The 15,337-nt window shown below is 59.5% G+C and overlaps 1 protein-coding gene across 1 annotated transcript in view; it reads left to right on the top strand.

Annotated features, from left to right (window-relative positions):
• Window positions 1-1,025: 1,025 nt before the first annotated feature.
• Window positions 1,026-15,337, top strand: part of WIZ (WIZ zinc finger) — a 25,703-nt gene continuing 11,391 nt past the window's right edge. The window contains 5 exon segments of the mRNA XM_040444778.1: window positions 1,026-1,152; window positions 1,917-2,180; window positions 7,126-7,198; window positions 9,020-11,157; window positions 12,353-12,676. Of these exon segments, the coding sequence (XP_040300712.1) occupies window positions 1,976-2,180; window positions 7,126-7,198; window positions 9,020-11,157; window positions 12,353-12,676 (2,740 nt within the window). The 5' untranslated portion in view covers window positions 1,026-1,152; window positions 1,917-1,975.

Genomic DNA, 15,337 nt, shown 5'->3' with positions numbered 1-15,337 from the left:
ACCTATAAATGACTCATGGGGGAACTTCTCTGCCCCCTCCTCACTCTTCTGCTGCTATTAGCAGGCCTAGCATTGGAAGAACCAGTAGGGTGATGAGAAGCTATTGGGGGCAGGGGGACAAGTGTGTTGTCATGGAAACAGACCCTCTCCCTGGACTCTCAGGCCGCGCGGGCCCTTTAAGTGTGACCCGCCTGGCCACTCCCAACATGGCGGCGCGCCCGCTGACCGCCCCCCCACCCCGGGCGGCACGGGGGGGGGGGGGAAGGGGGGGGGCCTGGACCTCCCCATCATGGCGGCGCGGCGGGGCTGTCGCGCTGAGGTCACGGCGGCGCGCCGGGGGGGCGGGGCGGCGGGGGGAGCGATTTAAAGGGACAATGTCCCCCGAGCGGTGGAGGCGGCGGCGGCTGCGGAGGCCGCGGCACCGGCACCGGGAGCGGCAGCGGCGGTAGCGGCAGCGACGGCCGCACCGAGGAGGGAAGCTTCGAACCCCGGCGCCTGGCCGGCGGCGCCGCCTCCCCGGTGAGGCCCGGCCCGGCCTGGGGAGCCCGCGGGCGGGGCGGAGCCGGAGCGGGGAGGGGGAGGCCAGGGCCGGGCCGGGACAGGCGGGACCCCCCGGGGCGGGGGGCGGGGGCGGGGCCTGCAGGGGCGGGGCCTGGTCGGGGGCGGGGCCGTTCCGGTGGGGGGGAGGAGCGGGGGTCTTGGGGCAGGTGTCCCCCCCCACCTCGGCGCGTCCCACGGGGTCTCCCGCCCCGAAGTGCACGGGCGGAGGGAGCGTCTCCCGGACCCTGACCCAACGAGGGGTGCGCTGGCGCGGCGCCGCCCCCACCCCTGCGACCCCCGGGGGGCGTCCAGGCGGGAGGCCCCTTCCCACGCTGCCAAAGTGCTCCGAAGTTGCGGTCCCGCCTGTTCCCCGCGGGCAGTGCCCACCCGGTGGGCACCCGCAGGTGCTTCCTCTGGGCCTGGGCAGGGACCCCCGCCACGACTGCCAGGCCACGGACTGGCCCCCTGGGAGCCCCCAGGCCCCCGAGGGCAGCGCCTGCAGCCAGGCCTGGAGCCCGGGCCCCGCCCCGGTTGCCTGGGCCCGGCCTCCCCACCATCTCCCTGGGGAGGGCGCCTCATTCCTGCCCTTCACTTTCCGCCGTTACCTTGAAGGTATTTATAGGTGGAGAGGACAGCACCCACCCCCTCACACACTCGGCCTCCCCAGGGTCCTCATTTCTGGACCAGGAGCCCCATCCGTCGTTTTTGTCCGCAGACTAGAGAAATCTTGGGAGGGTGGGATGAAGAAGCCCGGGCTGGGTATGCATGAGGGAGTGTTGGGGAGAAGAGAAGGGGTTAATGCTGGGGTCACTTAAGGCTGTGGGTGAGGGTGAAGGGTTAACGCTGGAGAACCCTAAGGTCCTTCGAGGATAGGGGTCAGAGTGTGGGAAAAGTGCAGAGGTAATGATGGGATCACTTGAGATAATGTATAGGATCAGGGTGTAGAAGTGGCTGGGATCCATGCTAAAGCAGGGACAGAGGATCTGCATGTACATGGAAGTGAGGGCACAATTGGGGAAAGTGCAGTAGAGCATGAGTGAGAGGAGGCATCTGGGAGAAGTGATAGGATGAATGCTGGAAGAAAACAAGGTCCATGAATTTGCATGTGGAAAAAATGGGGTAAACTGAGGCAGCACAGTGCAGGAGCTGTGTAAAGAGGAGTTACCCGTGGGGAGACTGAGTCATACGGAAGATAGGGGCCATCTGGGTTACAGTGCATATGGACAGGGCCTCAGCACCATTTACTTAGCTCTCCTGGGCTGGGAGGGAAACTGAGGCACTGAGTAGCAAGGGTGAGGACTGGAACTTCAAGGTAGGAGAAACTAAGGCAGCATCCCTTTCTCACCTCTCCTGAGCACCTGTCTCTCTGCCCCCAGACTTACAATGCCTTGCTGAGCCAGACCAGCAATTGAGTGGAGCCAGGCAGACAGCATCCATGGATGGGCCCCTGGCAGGCGGCCTGGCCGCCCCAGATCGTCCTCGTGGCCCCGAGAGACTGCCCGGCCCAGCACCGAGGGAAGACATCGAAGGTGGGGCCGAGGCTGCTGAGGGGGAAGGTGTCATCTTCCGGTCCACCCATTACCTGCCTGTCACCAAGGAGGGACCCCGAGACATTCTGGATGGCAGAAGTGGCATTTCTGGTAAGAGAGTGGGCCCTGCGGCCCTGGGGGAGCATCCAGCCTGGTCCCTGAGGTTCAGAGAGGGCTCGGTCACCCAGGCCAGCAGGGGTTGGGATGGGATTCTGATTCTGCTTGGGTCCAGAGCCTTCTCTTTGTGCTCTGCTTATTTTCCCATTTTATGGTTGTGAAAACAGACCTGATGAATGCCCTCCCCCCACAGGGGGTGGCAAGGAGCTGGGGCTTGAACTCGGGTCGGCCTGGTTCCCTCTCCTGAGCTCGTTAGTTGGATACAAGTGCACAGCTTAGCACCCTGAGCAGCCCACTTGTTCCCCAGGTGTACCCCAGTCCCATCAGTCTGTTCCAGCTCCCTCTTGCTACACTGTCGATGAGTCCTGCTCCTGAGCCACAGGTTAAAACAGTTTGTGCCCTCTAGTGGCCGGGGAGACACTGGCTAGTCAGGGACACCAGCTACCCCTTTGTGCCTCAGTTTACCCAGCAGAAGGGGGTCTCATACTGTCCCCACCTCCAGATTTGTTATTCATTCATTAAATACTCAGCAACTACTATGGTGTCAGGATGTTTTCTAGGTGCTGGGGATACAGCCATGAACAAAAGAGGCAAAACTCCCTTCCTACAAGAGGCCTGACATCCTAGAGACAGGCAATAAGCAACTATATAAATAACGTGAGGGCAGGTAGTAACAGGTGCCGTAAGGTTTTACATAGAGTGCTAGGATCATGCCCGGAGGACCTGGGAAACCTCCCTGAGTGGGTGGAATTTGAATGGAGCATTGAAAGAATGGTGGGAAGGACAAGCCAGGTGGGGGAAACAGCAGGCGCAAAGGTCCTGTGGTGAGGTGGAGCCTGGTGTGTTCAAGGACCAGGCAGGAGCAGCAGAGTGATGGGGGCAGTGCAGGCTGATGCACCAGATGTCTCCCTTCATCTCCTTGGCCTGCCCTACAGGACTTGGTTTCCAGGAACCTCCGGGTACCTTATTAGGAGTTTCCTACATGCCAAGCCCTTTATGTGATCATCTCATGTCATTCTTAAAAGATTCCTGTGGGGTAGCCTCAATTATTATCATCCCATGTTCGAGATGGGGAGTCTTAGACCCTGAGGGGTTAAATTAGTTGCCCATGATCCCACAGCTGGCAGTAACCTGGCTTGACAGCCCTGGTCTTTAACCACCACGCTGTGTCAAGGCATCCTGGACCTGCCCCCAGCTCACCCTTAGCAATACTCATGATATTCAGATATTTACTGAGCACCTTCTTGGGGCCACACACATACAGCATCCTCACACTCATGAACCCTGCCATCTGGCTGGGAGACAAACCAGCTACCAGGTGTTATGACATAGTTGCTGTGGCTACAGTGGGTGAGGCCCAGCCTGGGGGCCATCCAGGAGTCCTGGATGAGGAACAGACAGGCAGGGGCCATCTAGGCATCAGGCTCCACATATGCAATGGCATGGAAGTAATGGGTAGCTACTGAAGGTGTTACACAACAGGGGACAGGGTGAGACTGAGGGCAGAGTATCAGTGCTCAGGGAACCTTAGCAATCCCCTCCTCTAGATCATTCATAACCAAGGCCCAGACAGAAGGAGAGCCATGTTCCACGGCATGTAACTGGCCAGGGCAGGCCTGAGACCTTGATTTTATGAGAGCTCCAGGGAAACAGGGTCTGGGGTCCCAGAATCCTCTCTGCTTCTGAGGAGCTGGTCAGTTCTCTACCTGGCAGAAGCCCCAGGTCTGGCAAGAGAGGGGGAAGGTAAGTAGGTAGGTGCGTCCTCCCTCCCTCCAGGGAATCAGCCAGGCTCCAGTGCATGTCCCTGAAGAGGAGGGGGATGTGGCTGCCAAAGGGGGCCAGGCCCACCCTAAATGATGTCCTTGAGTGGATGGGGGCTTGGGGCAGGGGTGGTTTGACTTGGTTGGGGGGGGGGGGCGGGTCACAGCCTGGAGGTTAGATGAGGGCCTGGGCTTGGGATGCAGCGCCTCCCCTGCTGTCCTCTCGGCCTGCTCGACCCCCCTTCCTGGCTTGGGCACCTGCCCTAGGAGTCTTGTGATGTCTATAAATAGGAACAGCCTCTGGGGCTGCTGTTCCACCCTGAAGCCTGGGCCTTCCCTCACCCTGCCCCTGCCCTTGGAGCCCCCCAAAGGTACCCCTGGAGTGGCTACTTCCAAACTTCTCTGTCTGCACACGGATGCGTCCACTGCCTTCTCTGTCCTCCATTATGCCTATTGACTTGGAGCCCCCACAGCGTCCTTGCAGCCCCCGCCTGATGTTTGGCCTCTCTCTCCTCGGCCTCCTGGGTGCAGCCAAGGCTTAGGGGGCTGAGATGGTCCACAAGGATTGATGGGAGTCTGGTGCGTGCCTGGCATTGGGACCGGGGGCCAGGGAATGAACGACATACTATTTCTGCCCTCGCGTGGGGCCCCAGGCTGGGGAGGAAATCAGAGCATGGAGTGAGCTCTGGGTCCAGCCTCCAGCTTCCAACCTGGGATACCTCCAAGCCAACCCCGACCCCCGTCCCAGGCACCCTCACAGCCCTTCCTTCCTCCCACCGCCGCCTCTCCGGATGGAGCATGTACTGTGTGATCTCCTTGGCATCCGTCGCTGGCGCTGCGAGATGGGTGCTGGCTGTTCCCTTTATACAGAGGAGGAAACAGGTGGGAAAGGTGTGCCCTTCAGTCACCACTGGGCCTTGAACTTGGATCTGTCTGCCTCCAAAGTCTAGATTCATGGTCACTCTGCCAAGCTGCCTGGCTTGGGGTTCAAGCTGCAAATGGACACCCTTCTCATTTTCCTTCTCTCATTTTCAAACCCTCTTGGGGACCCCCAGGATGGCAGGAGTCCATGAGGGCCCCTTGGCATGGCCACTGCCAAGGGCTGCATCTGGGCACCTCGTCCGACCTGTAGGGACTTCTGGATCCCCTCTGGCCATGGAGGCCTCTGGGCAAGCCCCCCAGCTCCCAGGTGTCTTGGACACGGGGCCCTGCTTGGCCTGCTTCCTCCAAAATGCTGCCACTAAAAATAGGAGCCTCGCTGGAGCTGCTCAAAGAGGCCAACACAGCCCCCTGGCTCATGGAATCCTTAGACAACGCCAATCACAGAATCAACGAATCTGGGACGCCCAGAATCTCCAGAGCTGGGGTCCCAGAATCTCAGAAGCAGGATGCCCGTACCCTCAGACCTGCACCTCTAGGCTGTGCGGGGGCTTGGTGCCACTGAATTGCTTGCCCTCCCCTGAGTAGCTCACATTTATGACTCCTGTGTTCTCAAGAGACCCCATTTTTTGAGATCTCTGTCCCTTGGCTGGTCCAGGCCTTGCTTTCCCAACCCTCACACCTTCAACATGCACCTCATCCTTCCGCCCTGACACTGGCCCCTGCAGTCGAGTGTAACCCTGGTCTGGCCCTGCTCCCCATCCGTCTACTCTAGGGGTCCTCAAATGGGGGCGGTTCTGCCTGCAAGGGGCCTTTTGCAATGTCTGTAGACATTTTTGTTTGTCGTGATGGCAGGGCCAGGGGCTGGGGGCCGGTGGGGGGGGGGGGGTGGTGCTCCTGGCACCCGGCGGGGAGAGGCCAGGGATGCCGCTCAGTGTCCTACACCACACAGAGAATCATCCGACCCTACACGCGGATAGTGCTGAAGTTGAGAAACTGCTCTAGAAATGCAAATTTACGTACCCCCATCACCACCCTCCCCTTCCAGAGGCTGTATGACAGTCACGGCCCTTCTCTCAGGCTCAGCAGAAAGACCCTCAGCCAGTGACCACAACTTTCTGATTCCCCACATCATCCCTGATGGCACTTTTAATTCTTTGGCTCCTGTCAGCTCTCAATTTCCTGGGCAAATTGAACCGTGGGGGATCAGACAAAGAGCTAGCCCTGGACCATCCTCCAATTGAAGTTAATCCAGCAATTGCATCTGTCAGGCTCTGGACGGGGCACAAGTTCCCCCCGTGTGTTAACCTTGGCCCAGGCGATTGGCCTGCACCCCAACTGGCACGTTCACCCATGTCAGGCGAGTGCGGCGGGCAGAGGAGGCACAGGCCAGGATTCCTGTGGTCGCTCCAGGCGTTGGCTCCACAGGCGGATAATGGAGAGTTGGCTCTATCTGTGTAAGGGGTCCCAGGAGGGGATTTGATTCTAGGACTGAGGCCTGGAAGGGGGCCTGGGAGGCAGGGATAGGCCCTTTGCAGCTCGGGCTTAGGGCTCCTCACTCATCAACTGGCAAGTATTGGTTGCACACTTGCTGTGTGCCAGGCACTGGGATGCGGCAGTGAAGGAGGCTGAAAGAGTCCCTGCCCTCAGGGGGAGCTTACCTGTTTGCAGGGACTCGGGGAAAGCAGTCATCCATAGTGGAACAAGGCAATTTCAGAGAGTTCAAAGACAGAAATGAAACAGGAGACGAGACAGAAAGTCATAGGGGCTCACTTTGGTCAGTGGCCAGGGAAGGACTCTCCAGACAGAAGAAATAGCCAATGCAAAGGCCCTGGGGCCAGAAAGGGTTGGGTGAGCTTGAAGCATCAAGAGGAGTCAGGACAGAGTGAGTGAAGGTCAAAGACAGGGAGCTGAGGCTGGAGAGACCTGCTGTGGAGGTCCGACCTCTCAGGGCTTTGCAGGTAGTGGTTGGGAATCTGGCTTTTATTATAGGTATGATGAGAGGTCAGGTGAGTTTTAACCAGGGTGTGATTTTTAAAAATCACCCTGGTTGCTGGGTGGGGGCAAAGAGAGGCGGGTTAAAGGCAGGACACCCCGTGGGTGACCCAAGAGACTCTTCCAAAGAAACCCCTTTCAAGCAAGGCTCAGGAGTGCAGAGGCCAAAGGCCTCTCAGGGGAGAGGGGTGGGGAGCCGGCTAGGCCCTTCCGAGGTGCCCGGCAGGGCTCCCGGAGCTGGGGTGTTGTGAAGGACCCCGGCCAGGGGGACCCCAGCCCCTCAGGGTCTCCCCTCTCTGTTGCAGACGGGCAGCCCCATCCCGGCCTCAGCGAAGCCCTCCCCCGTGCCACCTCCGCCACCCATCGGATCAGCAGCTGGTGAGTGCCACGCTGGCCCTGACGTCAGGGAGGGCAGGGGGGCAAGCAGGATGTGCCTAGGCCCAAAAGAAGCCCCCTGGGGAGTGAGAAGGGGAAAGGAGGGAATCAGGAGGCCAGGCAGGAGGAGGTGGCTCCCGGCAGACAAGCCCCTGGGCGTGTGCAGGGGGTGGGGAAGACTGGGATGAACACAGACAGTCAACTCTCATTATGCCTGCCAGGAGCAGGGCCAGAGGGACAGGAGCCTGAAGGTTAGACCCTTGGAGTCCTGTCTCTGCCAGGTGGCCCTTAGCCTGATGCCAGGCCTCTTTAAGCCTCACCTTCCCCATCTGCAAAATAGAGTCCCTAAGATGCATCTCACAAGCTGGCCTTGAGGACCCAAGGGAGGTAGGACAAGAGCAGGAAGTGACAGCAGTGGTGACAGCAGGGACCCTGTATTAAGTCTTGGTGGGTGCTAATATGCAAATAATAGTTGTACCGGGTTAAACGATAGCTTTGGCACAGGTTTACCCCACTGAATCTTTGCCATGGCCCTGGGGGGATGGGCCTGTTAGTATCACATGTCACCGATGGGGCTGAGAGAGGTGACCCCCTGCTTTCCGCTCAGCGTCTTGGTGGAGCCATGTGTTCACCTGTTTGGTGGACACGATCGATAGCCCCTCTTGGAGGCAGGGTCCTGAAAATGAAGGGAGATTTATCAGGGACAGTGATAAGAACCCATGTTGGCTGTGGGCTCACCAGGAGCCAGGCATCTGGTGAAGCAAAGCATTCCCCCCAGCACTGAGCTGTGTCCTCCTCTCCTTACACTTCACGGGGTCAAGGCCCCCATTTGAAGGATTGTAGCTGTGATTGTTTACAACAAATTTTTTTTTTAACATTTATTCATTTTTGAGAGACAGAGAGAGATGGAGCGTGAGTGGGGGAGGGGCAGAGAGAGAGGGAGAAACAGAATCCGAAGCAGGCTCCAGGCTCCAGGCTCTGAGCTGTCAGCACAGAGTCTGACACGGGGCTCGAACCCACCAACTGCAAGATCATGACCTGAGCCAAAGTCGGGTGCTTAACCAACCAAGCCACCCCGGCGCCCCACAGCTGTGATTATTTAAATGAGCACATACCTCATGTAAACTTTCCTTTGATTATGGATACGAGAAAGCTCCTTAGGTGCTGCATAAGGACACAGAGGCTCCTGGTTTTTGGGACTCGTCCCCATTTGTAGGATTGGAAAACTGAGGCCCGGTGAGGTTGCTTCGCCTTCCCCTTTCCCCCAAAGAAGGCCAGGGTCCTTGGGGCTAGAGGCTGAGCAGGATCCTTGCACCATTCCTGACTCCACCCTTCCTAGACGGGAGCTGCAGGGGAAAAGTGCATTCCCTTGAGTTGTTTACGCCACAGAGTTGCACCAAATTTGCTGGAGAGGTGAGACTAGATGAACTAAATCACCCCAGTTTGGGGGCACAGATCAGAGCCTTGGGCCCTCCTGGGGGACAGATGAGAGTTGACTGTGCCACCAGACTTGAGGACATGCCTTGTGACCCTGGTGTGACCCCTGATAGACCCTGTACACACTCCCACCATGCAGTGGGGCTGGGCTATATAGACAGGTGCAGCCTGGGAGCTGGATGTGTTTTCTGGTCTAACAGCTCTGGATGCGCCACCTGCACTCCCCATACCTCCCCACCCTCACCTCCATGTTCCCGGTCCCTCTGAGGTTGCCCTTGGGCTGGGTCTCTGGGGCTTGTCTCAGAGCCTACGAGGATCCCCTCCCCTGCCCAAGGAAGGGAGACTGAGTCCCATGGCTAACCTGTCCCAATTGGCACTTCCTTGCAGTTGCTGGGATGGAGGCAGCCTGGACTTCCAGCCGGGCTCCCCACCACCCCACCTCCTGGGCCACTTCCCTGGCCCCCCTGATGGCCAGGGGACCTGGGAGCACCCCCTGGTCCAGGAAGCCAGGGAGGGCCTCACATCTGAGCAGAGGTTCGAGGACTCGGTCATTGTGAGAACCATGAAACCCCACATTGAGCTCGAGGGCTCTAGAAGGTTCTTGCACCATCAGGGTGAACCGAAGCTCTTGGAGAAGGCCCCCCGGGGCCACCCCAGGTTCGACTGGCTCCGGGACACAGATGAGCAGGCCCCACCCCAGGATGCAGGGCTGCACCGGGACCTGCCACCTCAGCCCCTGCCCCTCACCTCCTTCAGGACGGTGCTCGTGCCAGTAGAAGATAGCGCTAAGTCATTGGATGTGACGGTGGTGGACACTAGGGAGCACCTGGCAGACCTTGAAGGGCTGGCCCAGCCATCCGACTGGGGCCTGCCCAGGTCAGCCTCAGAGGTGGCCACGCAGACCTGGACAGTGAACTCGGAGGCGTCCGTGGAGCGGCTGCAGCCGCTGCTGGCCCCGGTCCGGACGGGGCCCTACCTGTGCGAGCTGTTGGAGGAGGTGGCCAAGGGGGTGGCCAGCCCAGATGAGGACGAGGACGAGGAGCCGGCCGTGTTCCCGTGCATCGAGTGCAGCATCTACTTTAAGCAGAAGGAGCACCTTCTGGAGCACATGAGCCAGCACCGCCGAGCCCCGGGCCAGGAGCCCCCCGCCGACTTGGCCCCGCTGGCCTGTGGAGAGTGTGGCTGGGCCTTTGCGGACCCCAGCGCCCTGGAGCAGCACCGCCAGCTGCACCAGGCTTCCCGGGAGAAGATCATTGAAGAGATCCAGAAACTGAAGCAGGTCCCAGGCGATGAGGGCCGGGAGGCACGGTTGCAGTGCCCCAAGTGCATCTTTGGCACCAATTCCTCCAAGGCCTTTGTGCAGCATGCCAAGCTGCACATGCGTGAGCTCCCGGGCCAGCCCGCCAGGGAGCCCTTTGGGGGCGGCAGCGGGGCCGGCAGCCCGGGCCCTGATGCCACCGCCCTCGCCTATCGACCCTACCGAGGCTCCTCGGGGCTCAGTGGCTGCGTTTTCTGTGGCTTCCCCGCGCCCAGCGAGAGCCTGCTCAGGGAGCACATGAGGCTCGCGCATGCCCATCCCCACTGGGAGGAGGATGCCGAGGCTTTTGAGGAGGACCCTGCCAGCCAGCCAGGCACCAGCCAGGAGGCATATGCCCGCTTCCCTGATGCTGCCGAGGACTACTTTGGCAAAGCTGAGCCGCTCTTGGCCCCCACGTGGCAGGAGAACCCTGCTGGATATGACCCCAGCCTGGTCTTTGGCCCAGGCTGCCAGCAGCTAGGCATGAGGGATTTCCCACTGTCAAAGCCACTTCTGCGCGGCTCAGATCAGAGGCCCCTGGGAAGGCCAGCCTTCCCCTCACCTCTCGCATCTGCCCCCTACTCCTTACATCCCGGTAGAAACAAGAGCGTGGTCCACCCGCAGGGGCTCCCAGGCCAGCTGGGGGACCGGAGACACCCTTGGAGCGAAGAGGAGGAGGAAGACATACCGCTGGCCTCAGAAATGGACTTTTCCCCTGAAAATGGGGTCTTTCCACCCCTAGCTTCCCCTGGCCTCATCCCACAGCTGGCCCTGGACCTGAAGCGGACTTTCCGAAAAGCTCTGAGGGCAGCTGAGGCCTCTCGGGCACAGCGGCAGCAGCTCCGAGGGATGGTGCCCGTTGTGCTGGTGGCAAAGCTGGGGCCACAGGTCATGGCTGCAGCAACCCGGGTGCCCCCACGGCTGCAGCCCGAGGAGCTGGGGCTGGGGGGCACTCACCCCCTGGACTTCTTGCTCCTGGACGCGCCACTGGGCAGCCCGCTGGGGCTGGACGCACTCTTGGATGGGGACCCAGCGGTGGCACTGAAGCATGAGGAGCGGAAGTGCCCCTACTGCCCGGATCGCTTCCACAACGGTATCGGCTTGGCCAACCACGTCCGGGGCCACCTGAACCGTGTGGGCGTCAGCTACAATGTGCGGCATTTCATCTCTGCCGAGGAGGTGAAGGCCATTGAGCGCAGGTTCTCCTTCCAGAAGAAGAAGAAAAAAGGTAGGGCGGCTTCGCTCTGGCACCCACCTCCCTCCGAGGCCCGCGAGACGTGCAGCTGGGCAGCTGAGCTCTGAACCGAGCAACCCTCACTCTAAGTCCTCCCATAGCGCCAAGCAGGGGGAAGTCAGGGCCTCCCCTTCTGGAAGACTGGGAGCCGCGGCAAAGGCCACTGCATCGGTGGAGGTGTGGGGACGCCCCGATGCCCTGGCCCTTCCAGCAGCTGGAGGAAGGAGTATGGGCAGAGGAGGCAGCCCCAGGCAGGGAATTTCACTAATGTCTTCACTCAGCGAATATTTATTGAGAGAGGTCCCCTCTGTTCCGGGCCTTTGGGGGCACAGCAGGGAAGGAAATAGGAGTCCCTGCTCTCTTGGAGTTCCCGGCCCAGTAATAGGAGTGTGGGACCCTGGCCGGCCTCAGAAACCCCAGGGCAGCCTGTGAGCTATGCAGATTCCCAGGACCAGGGTTCTGATTCTGGAGATCTGTCTCCAACAGGATTGCCCTGGGTGCTTCTGACGCTGGCGAACGTGGATCCCACTTGGGGGAGGTGCTGGTGTGGTGTTTGAGAGCGTGTGTGCGCATGCGTGCATGTGTGCGCGTACACTGGGGGTCAGGGTCAGAGGGCAGACAGCCACAAAACCAGGCAGTTATGGTGGTGAGTGACCAGGGCTGTGATGGGGAAAGCCAGGGGCTGGGGAAGCTGAGAGGAGGTCCCTGACTCTGCCTGGGGCTGTTGCGGGGGGGGCCCCCCAAGCAGACTCCCAGGGGAGGGGATCCCATCCATTTGGCCATTTCTTCATTCAACAAAGATTTAACTGACAGCACTGGAGTGACAGTGAGCAAAAATAGGCATGTACTGTAGACACGAGAAGGCTCTTAATCGAACGTTCACCCAAAAGATTGCAAATCCACAACTAGAGAAGTTTCTGAGGGTGGAGCCCCTGATGCGAGAGCTAAGTAGGGGGAAATCTGGAAGGCCAGGCACATAAGGCTTCTTGGAGCAGGAGTTGCGGGAGGATGTGTGAGCTCACACAGGCAGGAGTGTGAATGGGAAAGGGAGGTGTCCTGGGTCAGGGATGGCACTGGCTGTGTAATCTGTGGAGGGTGGAGGGTGGAGGGTGAGATCCCCTGGGAACGGGGATGGCTGGGGCCAGAGAGTCACCCCTCCAGGCAGCCCATGTCCTCTCTCCCTCCACAGTGGCTAACTTCGACCCAGGCACCTTCAGCCTGATGCGCTGTGACTTCTGTGGGGCTGGCTTCGACACCCGGGCCGGCCTCTCCAGCCATGCCCGGGCCCACCTGCGTGACTTTGGCATCACTAACTGGGAGCTCACCGTGTCACCTATCAACATCCTGCAAGAGCTGCTGGCCACCTCGGCTGCTGAGCGGCCCCCCAGCCCCCTGGGCTGCGAGCCTGGAGGGTCGCCTAGTGGCTTCCTGACCTCCCGCCGGCCCCGCTTACCTCTTGCAGTGCCCTTTCCACCCACCTGGGCTGAGGACCCTGGGCCAGCCTACGGAGATGGTAAGGGGAGAGGGTGCAGAGGGGGTTGGGGCCCTGACCCTCCTCAGGGGCCCAGAGAGATGGGGGGTAGGAGGGGGTCAGCCACTCTGCTTTCCTGGGAGGGTTTCAAGTCACTTTTCAAAGTATGTTGACAACTGTCCTCACAACTGCCCTGCCATGTAGGGGTTATTTCTCTTTTACTCAGGGGCTGGGCCAGGGCTGCTTCTGGATCCAGTTAGTCCCTGCCCTGCCTGACAGTGACTTTAATGCATGCTTATTCAGCTCTTACTAGGAACCAGATAGGTTCTAAGCACTTTACAAACACAAACTTATTTATATCCTGACAACAACGATATAAGGCTGGTGTTATTATAATCCCCATTTTACAGATAAGGAAACTGAGGCACAACGAAATTCATTAATTTGCCCAGGGACGCACAGAAGTGGCAGAGCTGGGATTTGAAACCCTAGACAAGTCAGGCTCTACCATTCTTGGTCTTAAAAACGTCTTCTATCTAGAACAGTGCTTTCCGATAGAACTTTCTGAGATGGAAAGGTTCTCTAGATACGTGTTCTATAGGCCACCACTGGCCACCTATGGCTGTTGAGCACTTGAAATGTGGCTAGTGCAAGGTTAGTTGCAATTTGCTCAGACACTGCAGATCTAGAGTCCACTTTCTAGATTTTCGTTGGTGCCTACTTTGTCCGGCAGCATTTATAACCCCTCCCGTAACTTGAGTGCTTGTGTATACTAAAGTTTCATCGTATTTATGCCTCAAAACAATTCAGTGCAGCTAAGGATTGTTGTGTTCTGGTTTTACGGAGAAAGAGACTGTGGGTCCTCTGCTTTGCCACACAGCCACAAAGCAACAGAGTGAGACTTCTGAACCATGTTCGGTGGTCTCTCCAGGGGAGGATGGCTTGGGAAATCCAGAAGTAATATTTTGGTGAAGGAGCCTGGGAATGGGCACCACTGAGGGGGCAGAAAGGTGAAGGCCCCAGCCTTGCAAAGGCTGACTTTGTGGGAGCCCTTACTGAATCTCGAAGCAGAGAACTGGGCAGTGAGGAATAGGTGGGCTCTGGGGAATGCAGGAGGTCCCTGAACAGGGGGAACTGTCCAGGGGCTGCTTGGGGCTGAGTTTCCTTCTGTTTCTCCTACCTGCAGCTGCCAGGGTCCTACCTAGATCTGTACTCCGACCTCCACTAGACTCATCTGTAAGCCCCCTTACTGGCGAAGGAGACCTGAGGGTCTGCAAAGTGGAGGGTGGCACTATCAAAGCCCCTCTCCTTCTTGGATAAGGAGACTAAGGCACAGAAAGGGCATAGTGGTTGGTGGAGGTCACAGTTTCGAAAGAGACTGTAGGGATGTGACCTCGGGCTTCTTGCCTCTGCTGAAGGCTGTCCCCAGGCATTCAGCTCACACACCTGGCTAGGTTTGTGGTTTCTCAGGGGTGGCTGAGAAGTGGAGCTGGGTCTGAGGTTGACTGGGAGGCACAGGAGGTAGTTTGTAAGTTCCAGCCCTGCTGCCTTCTTTTTCTGTCACTCGGGTAGAGGCCTGAATGTCAGGCTCACACTCCTTACTTGGTACCCGGGTCAGGCCACCCAGGGATGGTAGCATGTGCTCAGCAGTCAGGTTCAGCTTTGGTCAACTTGTTTCTACGAGAAGACCAATGTGCCAGCCCCTAGTTATGTGCTGATGGATCCGGCCAAGCCATTGGGGTGCCAGGATTCAGTCTGGTACTGCCCTAGCCTTGTCCGTAGGAGGGGAGGCCCTGATCAGTCTTCCAGTTAACACCTGGTGAGCAGGAGGGCTGTTAATGAGTGATTCAGAAGATCCTGGAAGTCTTGCCTTGAGGAAGGATGCCCAAGATTAAGGCTAGGTCCTGGCACCCGCCCTGCCCTGCACAGTTGTTCTTAGAAGCATCTCCCACCTAAGTGAGCCGTAGGGGGCGGGTGCCAGGTTGGGGGCGGGACAACGGTCAGATTCTGGCCCCACCCAGCTGTCAGGGACCAGCTAGGGGCGATCGGTTTGGTGTTGGGGAGAAGCAGGTTGTGCCTGGAATGAGGTGCCGGCGGTCGTGTGGGGAGTTCCGTAGGATTGCGGGACGGCGCCGGAGGGTATGGGGCGGGGACATTTGGATACCAGGATGATGTTGTGGGATCCTCGTAGTTGGGATCAGGTGTCTTCCAGGATCTCCGACACGGAGGGCAGTCTTCCAGGATAGGGAAAGGGACAGGGTCCCGGCGGTTTCTAGCTCCAGGCGTCGGGGCTCCAGGAGCCTGAATGCTGTTAAGGCAAATGCTCGTGGCCCGAGGATTCCCATTCTAGCCTTAGGAATGTCCAGGGTTGGGGAAGAGTGTCCCAGCCCGTCCAGGCCAGGGGTGCAGTTGGCAGCCGCGCCGAGCGCGGCTTGTGTGCTTCCGCGAGCCGGTGTGCAGGCGGCTCCCTGAGGGTCCGGCCCCACCCCCCCCGCCGGCCCGCTGGGCCCGGGACAAGTGTTTCGCTCGCGGCGCTCGGCGCTCGGCCGGCCACACTGGGTGCGCCCCGAGGGGCGGGGCGGAACGGAGCGGGCTCGGCGGAGGCGCTCGGCGCTCGGCTGCTCCCGCCTGGGGCGGCCGCCCCGCGTGCGCCGGAGCCAAGATGGCCGCCTCCACCGCCCAGTGCCGAGTGACAAAAGCGGA

This window comes from Herpailurus yagouaroundi, unplaced genomic scaffold, assembly GCF_014898765.1.
Source record: "Herpailurus yagouaroundi ecotype Mexico unplaced genomic scaffold, PumYag 193, whole genome shotgun sequence".
Lineage (NCBI taxonomy): Eukaryota > Metazoa > Chordata > Mammalia > Carnivora > Felidae > Herpailurus > Herpailurus yagouaroundi.
This window is presented reverse-complemented; position numbering and strand designations above follow the sequence as displayed.